At 36.4% G+C, this 20,285-nt stretch overlaps 1 protein-coding gene across 5 annotated transcripts in view; it reads right to left on the reverse strand.

The window, feature by feature from the left end:
* The window catches only part of frya (furry homolog a (Drosophila)), a 56,493-nt gene that overhangs the window by 26,339 nt on the left and 9,869 nt on the right, over positions 1-20,285 (reverse strand). For all 5 annotated transcript variants that reach the window (XM_059534225.1, XM_059534224.1, XM_059534228.1 and 2 more), the window contains exons 2-27: positions 17,400-17,590; positions 15,822-15,875; positions 13,973-14,112; positions 13,269-13,359; positions 12,826-12,905; positions 12,634-12,714; positions 12,316-12,484; positions 12,012-12,104; positions 11,673-11,771; positions 11,484-11,585; positions 11,291-11,394; positions 9,555-9,663; positions 9,177-9,263; positions 8,923-9,094; positions 8,001-8,133; positions 7,734-7,841; positions 5,908-6,163; positions 5,508-5,690; positions 5,338-5,424; positions 4,716-4,975; positions 2,492-2,681; positions 2,268-2,392; positions 1,628-1,685; positions 1,243-1,334; positions 960-1,132; positions 219-379 (exon numbers count right to left, since the gene is read on the reverse strand). In XM_059534225.1, coding sequence (XP_059390208.1) covers positions 219-379; positions 960-1,132; positions 1,243-1,334; positions 1,628-1,685; positions 2,268-2,392; positions 2,492-2,681; positions 4,716-4,975; positions 5,338-5,424; positions 5,508-5,690; positions 5,908-6,163; positions 7,734-7,841; positions 8,001-8,133; positions 8,923-9,094; positions 9,177-9,263; positions 9,555-9,663; positions 11,291-11,394; positions 11,484-11,585; positions 11,673-11,771; positions 12,012-12,104; positions 12,316-12,484; positions 12,634-12,714; positions 12,826-12,905; positions 13,269-13,359; positions 13,973-14,112; positions 15,822-15,875; positions 17,400-17,590 — 3,398 coding nt within the window. The remainder of the gene's footprint in view (positions 1-218; positions 380-959; positions 1,133-1,242; positions 1,335-1,627; positions 1,686-2,267; positions 2,393-2,491; positions 2,682-4,715; positions 4,976-5,337; positions 5,425-5,507; positions 5,691-5,907; positions 6,164-7,733; positions 7,842-8,000; positions 8,134-8,922; positions 9,095-9,176; positions 9,264-9,554; positions 9,664-11,290; positions 11,395-11,483; positions 11,586-11,672; positions 11,772-12,011; positions 12,105-12,315; positions 12,485-12,633; positions 12,715-12,825; positions 12,906-13,268; positions 13,360-13,972; positions 14,113-15,821; positions 15,876-17,399; positions 17,591-20,285) is intronic.

Raw genomic sequence — 20,285 nt, forward strand, 5'->3', positions numbered from 1 at the left:
TTTATCAAGTACATGCAACTTTTGTGAAAGGCTCCAACCCCAACCTCTTGAACGGTAGTGTGTAGTTATGAATAATATGAATAATGATGAATAATATACATCTTTTTTATTTGAAATAAAAACCCATAAAAAAATGTACTGTGTAATGGAAACTGCACAATATGAATATATCAAAATGATATAAATGTATACATTATATAAATTTAGTCGTTCACTACCTTAAGAGCACAATACTGGTATCGAGTGATCTGATGGTTCCGGTCACTATAGCGATCCAGGGGCGTGAACATGATACTGAAGGGTCCAGCCCATTGGCTAAAAAGGATGAAGAGATGATGCCGAAGGCTTTGCTGAGGGAAGAGGAAACGGCGATGATGCACTATGATACAAATAAAACAAGGAGAGGAGAAAAGAGTTATTAGGTTAAAAAAAATTTTTATAATTTACATTCAAACTACATATTTTATCAATGCAAGTTGGGGTCCAGGAACACCTTCATGAAAAAAATATTTTAATTCATTTAAAAACTTAATGCTTTTGGTTAAATTTTCTTATAGGAAAGAAAAGGCAAAATGACTGGCCATTTTGCAACTCATCATTTGCCCATGATGTGGTTCTTCATCTAATCTACTGCTATTTTGGGCAGTGTCTCCACTTGGGAGTCTAAATCAAGGCTAACGTCAGGAGTCCTGTGACTGAATACACTGTAACCTGGCAATGAATTCCATTTCCTAAACAAAGAAAATGTGGAGCGCTTCCCAGAGCAATATATAACTTCATGACCATCAGTATGAGGAATAAATATTTCAAGTGGAAAGAACAAAAGTATGTCTATTTAATGTGAATTTTAATGCCAGTTAGATGTGTTGTGCACAAACAGAACACAAACAAGAATTTTGATTTTACAATTTTGACATTAATTGTATACTGAGTTTGTGAGATGTCTTTTGCTTCTTCACCTGGGATACACTGTATGAGGTTGGCCACCATGGCGCTGAAGTGAGCTCGGATGTCTTTGAGAATCTCCATGTCTTTGTCATTCTCAGCTTCCAGAAGCATCTGGGTCAGGTCCACATACTCGAGAAAGAGAGCGCCTAGGGCCAGTGTATCACGTTCCAGCGCTCCATTAGTGCTGAGAGACAGAGACAGGGATAATTTCATGTTTTCTAGCCTGCAAGTTCATAATGAGACGAAATGGAGGTGGCCAGAGAACAGAAACCATAATAATAACATCCTTCTCACCTGTCACTGATGACACCGGCATCCGCCAGCAGCTCAAAGATCCTGAGGAGCTGGAGTCTCAGTAGATCTCTTCTCTCTCGCCGTTTTTTATTCTAGAGGACACATTATGAAACAAATTAATATAGACACTTACAATATTGAAAACAAATTTCTTGATTAATTTACAAATCTGGAAAATCACCTTTTTAAAATCCCTGACATTTTAGAGGTTTTTTTTATGTTTGTAGGAACCTTGTACTGTGAGACTTTTTTGCACTTTTTTTTAAGTGCAAGATAAGTCATGTATGCATTACTTGACTTGGCCATTTACAGTACAAGAATTATGCCACATAGCAGCTGATCTGACTTTAAAAAGTCTATTAAAGTTTAACTGTATGTAACTGACCTCTGGTCGTCTTTCCAAAGCTTCCTTCATCAAAGGATGCAGTTCCTCAACCAGCTCTCTGTATGAGACACAACAAAAATGAAATCAATAAGGCGAAAGAAGAATCAATACTGTGCTGCCAGGGTTTGTAGAGCAATAATTGCTCTATTCCCGTAAATACTTTTTTTATGATTCCAAGAACTAAAATGAGCACACATAACTAATATAATATGACAACTGATCACTTCTTTGGAAGTTTGTTCAGATTTAGAAATGATGTCAAAATTATAATTATATCATAGAGTTGAAGTCGATTGAAAATGGCCCTCATGCAGAGTCTAAATATAATGTAGTGTTTGTGCATCGCCTTATCAAAGTCAAGGAATTTAAAAACCCCGACAAGTGCAAAACAGAGGTATGACTAGTATGTGAACATCAGGTGCTGCTCACATCTTATCTGAAAAAAACTTGCTGAACTTACATGGCACATTAAAAACAATAAAACACAGTATGATGTGATGTGTGATAAACAAAGTTGAGCTGGTTGCATAATTTCATGGCACTATGAGAATATAGCATCTTGTAGGAACTTGACCCATCTAAAAGTCTACCAGTTACATCATTAGAGATCTTAAATGTTGATGTATATGTTTCATAGTACCTGAAAACAAGTGAGTTTGTGCGGCCAAATCCGAGCACCAAAGACTCTGTGATCTCAATGCTTTCTGAACGCATTAGAGGGACCAACTGCTTCAGAAGCCAGCCAACAGACGGAGTGCCCGGGATCTAATGAATAAGATGTTAATCAGTGATTCCATCAATAAATGAATGGGGTGCATGACTGTAGACATGACTGGTGCGTCACGCTAAAGAAGCCCCGCCCACCTTGTTGTCATAGCTACTGTTGCTGTCTGTACTGGGAGTGATGATCTCAGGGGTGGAAGCTCGAAGATGACCCGGGCTCATGATGCTGGGTTTGGCCACGCCAAAACACAGAATCAAATAGTTTCTCCAGAGAGAAACATAAGTGTCCGCAGAACCGGCAGAGCTTGTCTTCTTGGCGTTTACTGGGTTGCTAAGAGATTAAAACATTTGAATGAATTATTGAAAACTGAATAAATTAAATTCTTCTTCAATGTCACATGTCACATCCTTCTGAAAACATTCTAAAGTTTAACTGTTTTAAACAGGTGCTGATTAATGTTTTTGTGGAAAACATGATTTGTTTTTCAGGATTCAGAATAGAAATTTTGAAAGAACACCATTTAATTGAATTTTGTAATATTATAAACGTCTTAACTTTCAATTTTGATCAATTTTATGCATCTTTTCTGAATAAAAGTATTATTATTGTTTCAATTTTTATTTCTTAATACATACCTTAAACTTTTTACGGTTGTGTATTATATCAATTTGACTTTAAGTTGAGTTAAAATGTACTATGAATGTACTGTATATAAAAAGAAGAGTAACCAAAATAGAACTGCACAGAGTCTGCTACCAGATGCAAAACCAGTTAAACAAGAGCAAAAACATTTTAAAAAGTGGCTAGGGTAAACCATTAATTATATTTTGCTATATCTCGATATACGATATACTGTATATCTCAATATCTTTACAGGAAAAATAACCCCCCAAAAACTACTACTACAAAAAAAAGAAAATGCCAAATATTACGTTTAGGGCCCTATGAAATGTTTTATTTTTTCTTCACCATATGTTTAATTGTTACCTAATTCTGTGTTTTAGCATGCGTAATTATTTAAATGCATAAAAACAACTTAATTTGAAAAAAAAAAAAAATTCTTAAAATAGCCTTATGAAATGTTTTTTCCCCCTCTGAAGTTCTGTGTATTTAAATTTTTCTGGTTATCAAATGAAGGCATAAAACATTCATTTAATTTATCTTTTAATTATTGAAAATTAAGTAAACTTTATTTTTTTGTAAACAAAGGGGGTTTACTATTAAAAAAAACATGGAAGAAATGTTGTGTGATTATTCCTTAAAAATTATGTTTGTTTCATTTTAATAGTAGTAGTAGTAGTAGGCTATGTACATTCTGCTGAACAATAGTAATAGATTATTTGATACTACAGTCTATGATGTGATATACGACGCTAGTTTTACTCAAATCGAACGGTCAGATGCTCATGAAGTGACTCTCAGTGCAGTTCTGGAGATGTTCCTCATGTGTTCACGTCTCTATTAAGTGAGAGGAAAGACGCTGAAATCACAGCGAGCGTCACGCGCTCTTCCGTGTGTTTAATGAATGAAGACGCGCTTCTGCGCCATTCATTAACACAGACAGCAGAACATGCAGGATTCATATTCAAATAGACTTTTCCGGCTTAATATTTACAGATATTAGTCCATATCGCGATTTGATGTGAGTGCAATGACCTACTTTTGATTAATTCATTCAAAATGTGACAAATTCTGTGACATTCCACGTTAAACTGTAAATTCTATTTTTATGACTGGATTCCGCGATTTCGTCCGCCTTTTCAGCATCACAGAAATCATAGGGCCCTACATCTGCCTGCTGTTTGCCCGACGCCTTAAAAGCAAAGTATCTCCATATAATGGAGCCAGTTGTCCTTTTTGATACTAGTTCTGTAGCCTCCGGTGTGGTTGAGGACGTCACCATGTTCAATGAGACCACACGCGAGGGGAGGGGGGACAAAATCAAGGAGGTGGGGGGCGAGCGAGCGGGGGCGAGCACAGCACAGAGAAGGCAAACAAGCAAAGTGGCGGAATCAGAATTAAATATAAACAATATATCGATATATACGATATGTCAAAATCCATATCGTGTTTAAAAAATATATTGATATATTTTAAATATCGAGATATCGCCCACCCCTACTTAGACTTACAGACAGAGATAGAGTACATGCTTTAGAAACTCCTACTGCACTGCACCTACTAAGGTTTAAGCCTGGTCAACTAGATTGAAATGCTTACATAACCTAATAGGCTGCCACAATAATTTAAACTACATACAATGAAGTCCAATCAAACCACTGACTTCTCAGTGACATACAGATGTAGGAGAATGTTTGAAAGGTCAAATACACTCGTACAGTAAATGCTTTATCCATCCCTCACCTGGGCTCAAGTAAAGGCATGAGGAGCTGCAGGCGGGTGAAGGCGTAGGGCCAGGCGTAGCTGAGCGCTGTGGGACAGTGCTTGGGCAGGTACTCCTGTCTCAGAAGGCTGAAGAGGCACAGAGCCCAGGGTTCCTTCAGAGACTGTGCCAAAATCCACACACGAGACGGGCTCCGCACGTCATAGTGGCTGCCGACAAGAGATCCGTTCCACTCCACCAGCCACTGCAGATCCGCGTGCTGCCCAGCGGGGAGAGATGCCTGCAGGGAAGTGGAAGGGAAGAGATCATAGTAGCCACCTATGTAGAGAACTCAGCAGTGTAATGACAGAAAGTTGGTTTAAAACCAACATTTCGGCGGAATTTTGTAGAATGAGGTCATTATAGACTAAAACACAAAATGGATTTATGCTACATTTAGCACTTGAATTTGCCAATTTAGCATTGATATCCAGTATCTATGTGATTCTAAACTTACTTAGATCATTGTTTGTGTAAGTCATAACCTAATACGCTTAGCTCCAAAGTCAGAGAAGTAAAATAGAGTTTCTTATAAACTCAGAACAGAAGACACTTTGTAGATGTTGAGCGAAACCGCAAAGGACTGAACAGAGAGGCACTCACCGAGTCAGCCACCACCACGTGGGCAAAGCTCTCGAGCACCACTGGGCTCAGCTGGTCCAGTACATCTATCATGGGCCTTTCATCTTCCTGAGTAGAAAAAAGACCATATTCAACCATAACTGAGCGGATGTATACTTAAAGGCCTATATCTGATCAATTTGGGCTCTTACCTCCGTCTGCCCAATGGTGAGGAAGATTTGGCGGACCTCTCGAAGGATGGACACAGCTAGTTTGCGTGTGCCTGTCTGGCAGGAGCACAGAAGCACTAAAGCGAGACCCTCAACAGCATGCAAGACTGTGGAGTGAGGGGTCCGTTCAGCAGGCAGCCTGGGGTCAGAGCTACTCTGTAACAACTAAAGTGAACAAAATTATATTATATTATATTATATTATATTATATTATATTATATTATATTATATTATATTATATTATATTATATTATATTATATTATATTATATTATATTATATTATATTATATTTCAGAGATCTTTTGTGATTTTCTTTTATTCCCTATTATGGGCAAAAAAAAACACTAAAAAGTGTTTTGTTTTTTTTTGTTTTTCACATACTTCAGTGGAGCAGATGTTTGATGTGTCCAGACTCTTGCTGGTGCTGAGAAGGGCTAGTTTCCACTGTGTGAGCAACTGAAGCAGTAGTTTAACTGAGGAGTCCAGCAGGGTTTGGTGTGTGTCCTGAACCTCTCGGAGCAGGAAGCTGCAATAGCCCAGAAGCACTTCCTCTCGCCAATCTGAGAAGTCCATCAGCAGACTCTGCAGGGAATTCTGGGCTATCAGACGCAGTTCATCATCCATATGGATGGTTAACCTGGCAGTTAAAAGACAGGAAAACATGAATACAGTGGTAAAAAATACATATGTATATTTAAAATATACTGCTCAAAAAAATAAAGGGAACACTTGTGGGTTACATTGTGTTGTTAAGTGTTCCCTTTATTTTTTTGAGAAGTATATATAAATATCTATAAGACCAAAAGGGATTTACATACTAATAAAATCTTGTCAGGCATACTTAGAACAAGAATCCTTTGGTCGATATTAAAACACACAGTGCAGCCCCCAAAAAGCTATTTTAATGTGAAATTTTTACCAATCTTTGCCACTATCCTCCAAACCACTAGGTTTTACCCATTTGTTAGCAATAAAAGTTTTTAATCATATAATATCTTAACAATTTTTCAACAGTTTTTAACAATATAATAAAATATAGTTTGATCACATATTCTTTCATATATTTCAAAAGTACAAGTCAATGTGCTACGCTGAATGAAGGAACATTATTATACCCATATTTTGACATTTTATTTTCACGACAGTTATTTGGTACATAAAAGTAGACACTTTACTTGCATAAATGTTTTCTATGTTTATAAAAGTCTGATTATAGTATCACTGAATTTTGAATTTTTTTATTTCAGTTAAGCCCCTTTCACACTGCACGTCGGACCCGGAAAATTGTCGGAACATTGCCGGGTCGCCTTCTGTGTGAAAGCAAACACGTCCCGGGTTTGATTCCGGGATTGGTCCCGGGTCGGGGACCTAGTAACATTGCCGGGTTCAGTCCCAGAATGAGCGCTGTGTGAACAAAAGCCAGAACTAATGCCGTAAAGGGTGTGTCGTAGTGATGAAGCACGTTATCGCGTGACTCTTTTACCGGGTGTTTTGAAGGCAGATCAACGTTCGCGACAAAAAAAATATGTGCAAACTGTAACGAAGCAGAGATCAGTCAGTTCCTCACTTTCCACGCTGAAGCTGAGATCATTCGCTAGCTTCAGTGAAAGATAACGTGCCTATCATTTTCGACTCATTACACGTAATCCTGATGTCACGTGTCTTTATGGGACCTTTACGGGTTGTGTGTGAACGCACACACATATTCCCGGCAATCACTGGCAGTGTGAAAGGGGAAAAATCTAGCGACCCGGGAACAATTGCCAGGACACATTACCCGTGTATTTCCCAGAATCGCATTGTGAAAGGGGCTTTATAGTTATTTTAGTACTTCAAGTTAAACTGAAAGAAAATGATAAATGATGCTTTGTCCTCATAAATAATGCACAGTCCTCATAAATAATCTGCGTACTTTCCAAGATCTTCCATTACAGAGCAGAAGTCCCTCCTGCTCCTTTGAAGGAAGTTCAGAGAGAGATCAACTTTACACTAAACTAGTTTGCTTACCTAATGGATTGAACATGAAGAATTAAGTCTGATTAGACCAGCCCTGACTCATATTGCACTGGGACATCCCATTCAAGCTGGCGGCTGGGAGGGATCACACTACTGAAGCTTTCGGGAAACCTGACCTTTGGGCAGTTCCTTGAAGCAAATGCTTCCTGCTTAAATGGCCATTCATGCATTGAACTTATACACACACTCACCGAGCCAAAAGGTCTATGAGCTCTGACTTGGACATGCCATCGGGAAGGATGCGTGGAATGGCGGCCATGCATGTCCTAAAGAGGTCAATCTTGGGTTTCCTCTCACCCCTGTCAGTATAAAGAGAAGTCACATAAGGTCAAACAGAGCTAAGTGCACTGACATGTTCAAGCTTGGCTGGATTTGGACTGATGTGTCAGACAGGTGTGTGTAGAGTATCAGATACACCAGATGAAAGATTATTTGACAGAGTGTTGTGTATGACATACGTAATCATATCCTCGGGTTCCTTATTTAGCATCTGTGCGTTACTCAGCATCATACAGCGGCCAACCTCCTTATCCAAGTGTCTGAGGATGTTGTCTAAAGCTTTCCGCACTTGGGGGTAATAGATGGACATTCCTGGTGGTCGAAATCATGCAAAACTCTAAAAGACTGGTATGTTTTTAAATAGTAACAGAGTTTAATGAGAAAATGTCAATCAATGTGATCAAGAAGACAATTTCTTTTCTGTATGTTTTTGGTCAAACCTTGTTGTGTTCCAGTCATTTTGATCCGAAGAGGATTTTATTTTTCCCACAAATGCTGGTTAATGTTATTGGATTGGACTAAAACTTACTGACTTTACTCTTTACACTTTCTCTTTTTATTTTTATTTTTATATTTTTGGGGGATTTTTTGCACCAGTCTGCAAAAAAAATTGCTTGTACATTTCTTCTCATGCTATATTATTATCAAATCTTAGATTCAATCTTTATAACAACTTGATTTCTTTTCTAGATTGTATATGCCTTTTTGGAACTGACAGATCATAGGCCTTATCTGTCTGAGCTTATGCACCTCAGTTTTGCCAGAATTATCCAGAAATAAACAAAAAGTCTATGGATTTCATTGCATTGGAAAACAAAATCAGCAGAAATATTATTTAAATTAAATGATTGAAAAGTTTCCATGTGATCTTTCTTTCAATAATATTATTAATACATTATAAAAGTTTAAAATACTTTTTTCTACATTTTAAATAGTATATCTATTGTTTTACAATTTACATTTTTTTGCAAAATGTTTTGCTTGAAAAGTTTGCTAAATGAATGCCTGTGCTGTTCATTTAACAAAACAAACAAAACAAATCATGAACAGACATTTTTTTAAATAGAAATGATTCCTCTAAAGTACAACACATGACATCACCTATGACTTTGGCCTCATCTTCAGTCAGAGGCTTGCTCAGGAATGTCTTTTTGACTCGTAGTGTGTTTCCAGAAGGGAGCGTGGCCCCTGTGTTCGGCATGGGGGGATCACCATCTTTCTGCTGTAGCTTGTCAGCAATGACCAGGAATGCTCTGAGACCTATATTCATTCTCTACAAAGCAAGAAATCAATATATGAGTGCCATTACACTAAAATAAAGGTTCTACATCTATTGTAATTTGACAATACTTTACCTCTGGATTAAGACTAAAGGCTTTTGCAGGTTTCCCAACACACAGTAGGTCAAAAATTACTTCTTTCATCGCAAAGTCAAGCCTTTCCTGTAAGATAAAAGAAGAATCAGGAAATGCAACTTACATCTGCAATGATGCAGTATGTAAAATGTTAATATTTTAACACTTGCTGCATCAAGAACAGTAAATATGTGTAGTCTTGCAAATTATGATGGGAATCTAGCTGTCACTGCACATTTGTTTCAGCAACAACACTAAATCCTTTGTTCTTAGACACATGCTTTGTTTTCACAACAAACGAGAATTAGGTCTTGCTGACAACAGATTAGCATTGAGGTCTTAGTTGTAGACCTGTCTGTCATTTAATCACAGACTTACCTGTGCAATAAACTGGATAATCTTAACAAATATATTGAGAGGCATGTCTTTAGGAACTACGCTGCGGGATCCTTTAGGGAACAGGGTCATCACAATAGAGTTGAGGCGGCTGTGGGGATGAGATCACAGATTACCGATAACAAGTTTAGAAAAGGCACTGACATACAAAAAAAGAAGGCCAAAGCATAGTAAAATAGATAGCTTGCTATAATTGGCATTCCATTACAGTGGCCTATTTGTGAAATTCTATTTTTAAGTGAGGTTTTTCCTCTTTGGCCTTATTCATGGTGGTTGTAAACCCCTAAGTCACAGCTTGGTATGTGGTATGCAAATCCAAGGTTTCTGATATTTATGATCTGCTATAATGCAATACATCTCTTTAAATAAATCTACAGTACAGCGAACTGACCCCACACCAGTTTCTCTGCCTAATTTGAGCTTTTTATGATCCTTGCGATTCCAGAACTATCCTCCCCTCCCAAGCCTTAGATATTTAAAATGCCTTCTTAAGTATATTTGGGATCTGGAAGTTGTTTAATGTTTTTGAAAGAAGCCTCTTATGTTAAAAATTGCTGCATTTACGAGATACAAAATATAGTAAAACAGTAACATTGTGAAACATTATTACACGATCCTTCAGAAATCATAGTAAAATATGCTGATTTGGTGTTTAAAAAAATAAATTATTATCAATGTTGGAAACAGTTGCGCAGATTCATATTTTTTAAGAAACTGATATATTTTTTAAGGGTTCTTTGATGAATAAAAATTAAAAAAACAAATGCATTACAAAACATTGTAAAAGTATTTGTTGTCACTTTGATCCATTTAATTCATCCTTGTTGAATAAAATAATAATAATTAAAAAACACTGGCACCAAACTGAGCAAACTCAAGGTTTGTTTGGAATCAAATACTACATTTTTACTGGCCAAATGCCATTTTATATTACTTTTTAGGTAGCATACTACTATTTGAAATCTGTTCTGTTGCATAAAGCATACTGTTTCATGTATAGTACGTTATTTAGTATGTACACAGTGTTCAGTTTATACTACTGTATGCTGTATACATACCCCACAGTTCAAAAACTATCACCACAACTTCCCCTTCTGGTGTTGAAATCCTCTAAGGGCATGTACATCCTTTCCCAAACAACGTCAGCCATATATTAATATATTAATCCCAAGTGATCTATTATGGATTAGCTGCATAAAACATCTACAGTTGTTCAATGTTCATTTCCTGCCCTGAAGATCAAACATGGGTGTGTATATGGTTTCATTTGCCATGCTTTCGATTCCCAGTGGACTCCACTAAACTTCCAACATCCATCACCCATGACCACCAGCCTCCCTTCTGGTTCTCTCCTCACTCCACCCATTTCTGGCAGCACTGTCAGTAATTACCCCTCCGCCTGAGGCACGATGACTGTAATGTATTGCTTGTTTACTCACTGCCAATGAGAAGGGCTGAGGGCTGCGGTCACAACCCAGGATCATTAGACTGACGGCCATGGGTGGGGTAGGGTACAGATTTTTTTTTTTTTTTTTTTTTTTCAGCCCTCTAGAACTCCACCAAGAAAGCTGGCATTCATGAGATGGACCATATTATGCAAAATCAGTTTCCTGCGACCCTACCAACAGCTTGTCTCTGGGGGTCTCAGGTTAGAGTTTTAGTAGTGGCTTTAAATCCATGGTTCAATACAACAAACAGCAGACCACCGATGTGCTTACCCCTGCGTTGCAGTGTTGCTCTCGCATTTGATGCGAATCATGTAGACCCACAGTAGTCGGTAGAGGGACTCTAGTGCTACCCGTGCCATTTTAGGGTCCTTGCTCTGTAATGATGAAGTGAATGTAGTGAGAAATCCAGTTTGCACTTTTGAGTTAAATTAATAAATCAAGAGCAAATATAAAAACTACATACCTTCAGATTGGAGAGGCAGTTGTTGAGGAAGACATGCCATCTGTTGAGGAAGAACTGCTTTTGGCTGACACACAGTAGACATGTCACTAGTGGGTACAGAGCCTATAAAAAACCAGAGACAAGGGTACATGGTGTTAAAAGTGCCCTCAAACAGTATGAAACACTATACCTTATGAAAACCAGACTGACCAGAGAATGTTTCTTTCTAGTTGAAAGGTCCAAGGTGGTATCATACAAGCTCTCCACAAAGTTCCTTAAACAAGGAACATTCACCTCATTCTTGACAGCCTATTAAAGAACAGAAAGACAATAGTAATGAGGATCAAAATGCTTTTACGCTTCTCTACCAGAATAAGGGTTTAATGTGACATATGGCTATATATGCTATTAAAACAATTACTGGACCAACAGGTCCAGTAATTGGACCAGGTCGCACAATGATGTGCGAGTGGTTTGTAATGTTCAAAATATATGTAAATAACATCCAATTTGCAAAGTATTGACAGATCTTTATAACATGTCTCTAACCGCTGCAACAGGAACTAGAATTTCCACAAAGAGTCCAGCCAAAGCATGTCTGATGTCTTTATCCTTCACTTCCAGGAAATACTGCGCACATTCCTATAACAGAATGGAGCAAAGCATTGAGAAAAATTATCCACTTTTACATTCTTGAGAGCTAATATCATTGAGCTTATTGTTTTAGCCTTATCTAAGTCTCTTTTTTCAGTATAGATCATGTATAAATATTTATAAATTAAATTAAATACAGTAGGAGTGTTGTGCTTTGTGAAAGGAAGATTATCCAAATGTCTTTATATTCTACATTTACCTGCATAAACTGAAAGGAGGCTTCAAACTCCTCTACAGGATACATTTTCACTCGGAAGAACTTCACGCCCATGATGAGGCTGATGGTGCTTTGGACCACGTATGGACTCTGCTCCTTTTGACGGAGCTCCTTCAGCTCACTAATAAACCTCTTTTTAACAGCAGGAAACCTACAAAAAGAAATTATGATTGACAGATGAATCACTGGCTTGAGGGCAAGCTTTATTCTTGACAAGCAATTACAAAGAGAAATCGAGTCGATTATATGTTAGATATAATGTAAGGTAGGAAAACAATCTTTAGACTTATATGTACTTACTTTGCTTGTGCTAAGACTCCAATTACTTCTGCATAGAGGTCAGCTACAATATGCATGTTGGCAGTGTTGGGACCATGATACCTGGTCATAATAAAACCCATGTAAATATAAATGAATAAAGAATTTATGTGCATTTATACATCTTACTAAATGCATCCAATAGAGAATTCCAACAAGGAAAAAGTCTCTTACCCCTCTTTATATTTAAAGTGCTTAAAAGCCAAATTAATGACTTCATGGACCAAACCATCCTCAACTGGGTGGAGAGGCATCTGGCCAAAAACACAAACAGTATCAGATTTTATAACATGGTTCTCTTGAATATTTGGTTTTGATTGGCCAATTACGGCTTTCTGTGATCTCAAACACTGTTGTTTAATAACCACAAAATTGCACATCAACAATCTCTTCTAAACCTTAATCTATGGCTACATTTGCCATTTTGTTGGCTGAGGAAACACAATTTGCTATAAATTTGAAGCAGCAGTAACCACCACCATAGATTCTTGGTTATAATCCATAGATACATTTGTACATTTAGTTTCCTCATTCTGAGATATTTGATTACATATTTAAAGTCTGTTAGATATATTTGCAACTTAACTTATTTAGATGCAAATCACAGTGTGTTTTACCTGTTTGAGAACCTCTATGAGCACAAGAGAGAAGATGAAGTCGATGGCTAGGTCTCTTCTCTCCAGCAGATAATCTTTCTGCTGCTCATCACTGGGAAAAAGAGACAGAGAATGTAAACAGATTATGTAAGCCAATTTTGCTCCCACCCTCTCACACATTCACAGACTAAATTATCATTTCTCCATGATGAAATGGAGTTTTGCACTCCAGCTACAGGAAGCAGAAGTCACAGAATCATTTGAGTCACTCAACACCCAGTTGGCTATTCTGATCTCACTGGGCTATTCTGGCACTATTGTGTCAAATCCTCCAGTTAAGATAGAAGTTATCAGGTCAAGTGTCAATATTGCATTCCAGTCTCACAGAAAACTGTTTCTAAGAATAGTTTTGAAAGAAATCAATATTTTTATTCAGCAAGGATGCACTGAAGTGATCAAAATTAACAGTTAAGACATTTATAATGTTACAAAAGATATCTATTTCAAATAAACACCTACACAAGAATATTACATATATGACTCAAAAGCTAATAGACCTTAACAAAACCCACAAATTAACTCCAATTCGGAATTCACGGGTCTTTATTATGAACATGAGGCAGATTTGTATTAATTAACTCTACCATGCATAATTAACTACTGTATATCATACTGTATTAAGCTTAAATGATCAGCCTTATCTAAGAGATACAAACAGGACTCACTTTTTGGATTTTGTATCTGAACGTGGTCTGTACTCATGGGATTCATCGTCAACTCCATTCTGTCTTTTGTACCAGTCAAACAGGGTGCGCAAGATAGATGGTAGGCAATACTCGGCCAGAGAACTCATTGTGCTGATCAACTGAAAAAAGGAGAACATGTATTAATACAGCTAGTGCATAGTACTTTAATGTAGGCCATGTATTTCACGGTGCATATTCAGGAGAAAGTTATTCTGAGTGTGGAGGTGGTCTTGGTGAAAACAGGGACATTGTGCGAGCATGTGTCTTAAATGTGTATCCAAGATGCAAAGAAAGCGAGGAAAGAGGAGGGAGTTGGGTAATGAGTGCAGGAAGGAAAGGCGGTCCCTGGTGAGGACTGGACACACAGAAAAGGGAGGGAGAAAGGGTGGGGATCAGGGGCTGAGGGTGAACACAGTGAGCCCTTCATTCCCTGATGAAACCAGGGAGAAGAATCCCCTCTCAGTGAGGCTGCTGAAAAGCCCAGGGGATCATGGGTACAGATGCAGCCCTGTGAGTTCTGAATGAGGCTGCTATTCACCTGCCTTCGACACACACACACACACACACACACACACCTAGATACATGCATACAGAAACAAACTTACAAACTCAGGGCAGGGAACACACACTCCACCAAAGCCAGCAATAAAAAGACCTTTCATTCTGGGCTTTCAATTCATTTACTCAAGGTTATCTGAAATGTAATTCTTGTTTGTAGACATTTTGTACATTTATTAATTTTGCAGATACTTTTTTCAGTTGTTTTTACACATTGCTTTCGATTTTTTACTTGTCCTGACTGGATACAAGCTTAAAATGTTATATACTTGTTACGAATTAAAAATCTGATATTTACATTTATAATTTTTTTTAAATATATGTATAATTTTATTTTTATTTATATTTTATATAAGTATTAATTTTATAAAATATTTAAGTTTTACACTTTTATTCAAATTGAAAAGAAACTTTGGAATAAAAATGGGATATTTTATACATTTATTCATTTTGCAGATACTTTATTAATTTACAGTAAAAATGAGTTAACTATAAAAACAGAGCTTGAGAATTATAATCATATAACAAAGCTCAACAATAAAGATATTTTGCTTGCTCATTCTAGCCCCAAAGCAAAATTATAATAAATTAATTTAAATGTTATTCCATATTTACATTTAGAATTTTACAAATTCAAATTCTCTCTCTCTCTCTCTCTCTCTCTCTCTCTATATATATATATATATATATACACACACAAATGTATACTGTATATATGTGTGTGTATATATTAATTATGTATATATATATACATAATACATATATATATGAATTTATGTATTTATTTTATTTTATGTTCTCACACATTTGTTTAAGAGAAAAACTGGAAATCTGCAATGAAAATGATATGCAGTCTATATTGTTGAGGCCTGTATAAAACAATCAGAAGCAATTATGTGTAAGTTATAAAGAAATAATGTCTTGAACACTGTACAAATGCATGCAGTGTCTCCTATCTATCATGAATTTAAGGCATAAAAATCTCTCATATAATCTATCAGAGATGCAAATGGACATGCTCACTCTCAGACAGCCAGACATGCCAAAAAACCACATCAGGCTTTTACTGAGGACACTTTGAATGCTTTAAAGGCCAGACAGATCCATGAATCTATTTTAATAATTCAAAAAGTCAGATCGATTTTTGGCACAGCCGGGCAGCTAAAAGGCTCTCTCTTGTCTCTTGGACATCCGCTTGGACATCTGTCCACAGACTGGATGTGGGGATGTGCACATAAGTTCAGGGGGGCAGAAAGCAAACAGTACTTACCTGATCAAACTGTGGATCTTCACTCCTCTGAAGAGACTTTGCCAGAGGTTTTTCCTGTAAAATCAACAGAAAGGGTTTTCTAGAGGAAATATGATTCAGACAATTATAGCTGAAAGTGATTCATTATGGTTTCCTTGATTAAATGCAGCTCTGTTTCAACATCAAGAATTCTAGCAGCTACTGTAAATTATAAAAGGTTAGGGTTGGTCAGCATTTTTTAAGGTTTTTGTCTCTTATGCTTACAAAGTCTTCATTTATTCGATCAAAAATACAGTAGAAACAGTAATATTGTGAAATATCAAAATGAAAGCTGAATTTTCAGCAACCAATACTAGTCTTTAGTGTCACATGATCCTTCAGAAATCATTCTAATGTATTTTCAATGTTAAAAACAGTTGTGCTACTTACTATTTTTGTGTAAACAGTACTATTTGAAGTATAAATCTTTTGTAATATTATAAAATAACTTTACTGTCACTTCTGATCAATGTAATTGATCTTGCAGTATAAAAGTATTCTTTTTATTTTTTTGGAAAAACTCTTTACTGACCCCATACCTTTGTACATCAGTGTTTATATAAAAACAGGGCAACCTTCAAAATCTTACAATGTGAAAAAGCTGATCTTAGCAACTATCACAGATCAAACCTGCTGATTAGACAACACAGGTTAAGTAAGAAAAAAAACTGACCTACATAATATGTTTCAACTAAGCCCTGAAATTTTGTGTAGCTTCTTTTCAGGTGACGGCAAAGTTAATAAGTGATTAAGAAATTCAAATAGTCTTATGATTTTGTTATTTGGTTGTATATCTGTATATATCTTCTCTGACCCTGCTGGGCTTGTCAGACATAACACTTTCAGACTGTGTTAAATTTAATTTGAGCTCATTCAACCCACTAGAGCACCTCTTTCATCTTAGACTAATAAATATTTCAGTTTCTGAAGTCATTTAAGGGGGAAACAGATGAGAGGGCAGACAAGGACAGGGCAATATCCCTCAAGGCTTTTATAAGAGGTTAATGGAGTGCCTTGTGCTCTAGCAGGACTTCTGAATCAAAAGATGGGTATTTCAAGATATAACCGACCCATAAAAACATTCTAGTTGTGTCCGAAGAGAAAGTAAAGTAAATTATATCCAGAAACAAAAAAGATACTGCAGCTATGAATCTCTATTAACTGTTCAAATATGGTCAGTCATAGGTATGTTGCTGTACAAATAAACTGTAGATAAACAAGTTCATACTAAATACATACCAGTTATCAAACAACTGTGGCTGAACTGATCAGGTAATCTGATTTTTTTTTCCAGTAAAAATTAGAAGACAGAGGATGAGCTCATTCTAGTGGCAGCTGTTTTAGGGGGACACACTATATCTGTCCTGGGAAAGGTTAATTAACACTAGCACTAGCCTAGTCTCCTTTTGAAAAAAAAAAAACATTTCATCTGTATTTTCCATTTCTGTCAGATATAAATTTCATTTCTATTGTCAAGAACAATACACAGATGAGAATTTGTACTGGAATGGTTGCAGGCCTTAAGATCATTACCTTCAATAGATCAGAACTGTCACTCACCAAAGGTTCGGCCATGATGATGCGTATTTTGCGCTCAGAGATGGTAGTGAAGTTGGCGAAGAGGCTCTTGAGCACGTATTCACCTGGCCGGCTCTCTGGGTCCACGCTGATGGGCATCATGGCGGGCGGCCCCTTTTCACCCTGTGAGCAGCAAACCGACGGGACAGGAGGCTTGCTGTACCCTGGTGAAGCTTTGTATAATAATAATAAAAAAAATTGCATTATTGTATAAATATTTAACAATAATAATAATAATAGTACACATAATAAATGTTATTAATCTAAAAGGCAAGCAAATTGAGAGGGGTTGTAATAATGAGGTCTTTTGTAAATGAGGTGTTCAAATATTGAATGTATTTTGTATGAAATCATATAGATTTTCTAGTGTTCTAGTTTATCAATTATTGTATTTCAGACAATGACCAGACATTGAAATCCATTTCAGAATTTTAACAACCCTTCTCATTCTGCAGCTTGTAAGTGACTGCAACCTGTGAACACAAAGTAATGCCCAGCCTTTCTCAACACAAACTAAAATAACACCCTAGAAAGCAGAAGGTGCAATTTCATATCAAGCATTTCTTTCACAGAGCTCACAAACACACACACACACTCTACTGGACTGTATTGTGAGTAACGGTGGTAGAACTGCAGAGGGGCATGTGACAGTCACAGCAGTGTTAATTCTGACAACAAATTTTGAACTTGTTTCAGACACAGCCTTATCATATGTTGACAAAAACAGACTTCGTTCCACATGGCTTAAACTGTTTTTTGCTTTCCTACAGTATTTCACCTCGAAAAACATTCAACAAATATGAAAGTTCATTTCTACTTTTTACTCAAGTTTACTTTTCAATCTGAAGTGTAATGTATTTTAATATATTTAATAAGGTCATCATTAATAATTTTTTAAAGTGCAAAAACTCACCACTACATGTATATCCTTAATGTAAAGAGCAGCCCAAATAGTAAAATTAAAATGTGTTAAATAATATATTTTTTAATAGATGGGTGAATTTATAAATAATATATGGTTAATTATTAATATAATTAATAATTAATAATTGCATTAATATTTATTTCATTTTATAGCATTCTACCTAACTGCACAATCTTTCATTAACATACACTGCAGCTCTAAAAGTCAGCAACAAACATTTATTGTTGATGAAATCTTAACTTCATCAAACCATCTTAGGCCAATATAATTCTTCAGCAAAATAAACTGTTTTTTCTTTTGCTTGGTTGCCATTATCTAAACAGCAATAAAGCTCATGTGTAAGTTTGAGGCTTGCCTTGCATTCATTTAATGTCACATTTGACCAATTCTGTTATTTAAACACTGTTCATTTACTGTTCATGTTAAGTTTCATTGTCATTCACTGAAAGAATCTCACTCACTGCTCTGCTCTCTCTCGCTCTTTTGTAGCACCTACCCAGACCTTTCATGAAGTTCACCATGCTGGTTTTATTCCAGCACATGACTGTGCTGTCCATAGTACGGGAGCAGTATATGGGATCCAGTTTTCCAAACCTCAAACGTCCTTATCAGTCACTTCAGTGATGGCAATACTTTTTACCAAACGCCACTTGCCCAATACTGTAACAGTGCGAGTCAAAACAAAAGTCGAAAAATTAGGTGATACCAAATCCGCACATGTGGTCGTCTCTTCTGAAGGCTCTCTGTTGCACTGTAAACGTCCACAGTCTCTCGAGACTGAAGGTCAGGCTGGAATTTTTAGCTGATGCCTGGGCATGTGTGACATGCTACAGTGGCATAGCTGCAGAGCTATATTTATCCCTGAGTACACACTATACGTCCTGATCTCCCCTCTGCCACTAACCAACAGTGTAAACATCATTCGATTGGGCACAGACTCACTCACACGCCCTTGTTTGCACATATGTAGAAACACAGATGGTGTAAAGTAAGATAAACTATCTAGCTTCTGAATTCCACCAACCGACTCTATTACACAATCTTCCCTTGGGAAAACCACCATGAACAGGAAATGAGATGACTTGCTAAACTAAAAAAAATACTGCATAAACAAAATGCATAAACTGAACTTCAAGCAGCAAAATGTCAATTAATGAAGATAAACAATAAACAAAAAATTTATAAAACATAATCAAAAAATAAAAATCAAATATAAATAAAAAAATGTCACTTCAATTTAAAACTATACATTTTTTATATTTTAAATATATTCCAAAATATTAATATTAAGTATGTATACGAATAGTGTTAATTTCGTCACCTATTTTTAATTTAGTCTTAGTCTTAGTCTTGTGCCAAATGTCCTTGTTAGTTTTAGTCATATTTAGTCATTCACATATCTTTTTTTGTCAGTCAAGTTTTAGTCGACTAAAAGTCTCGTCATTTTAGTCTAGTTTTAGTCAAAAGAAAACTCAAGGTATCTTAGTCGACTAAAAGTCTTAATTTTAGTCAAAAAATTTTAGTTTTTTTTAAATAACACATTATTACCGATAAACATTTCAGTAAAAAAAGTGTTTCACATATCTCAAACATTGGTTAAATGTCATAATTACCTGACAAAATACACTTGTTGAATGATTTTTGTTGGATGCAAATGTTAAATGTGTCTGGTTTTCAAATTCTGATTTAGGAGACACATTCACAAATGATTAACCTGATCACATTTTTTTACTTTATTGATACTGCTTTTAATCGTAATGCAAAGACCGGTCATCGGGACATAAGCTGTCATATACAATAAAAGAGCCTGCGCAGCAACAGGAAATATAATTTAACACAAAAAGCCTGCCTAGACGGTGGACTTGCGCTCAGGAATTTTTTTTTGTTTTGTATTTTTTGAGCGGCGTGTGGACAAATTCTTTTTACGCACACACTATTTTATT

Source organism: Carassius carassius, chromosome 41, assembly GCF_963082965.1.
Source record: "Carassius carassius chromosome 41, fCarCar2.1, whole genome shotgun sequence".
NCBI lineage: Eukaryota > Metazoa > Chordata > Actinopteri > Cypriniformes > Cyprinidae > Carassius > Carassius carassius.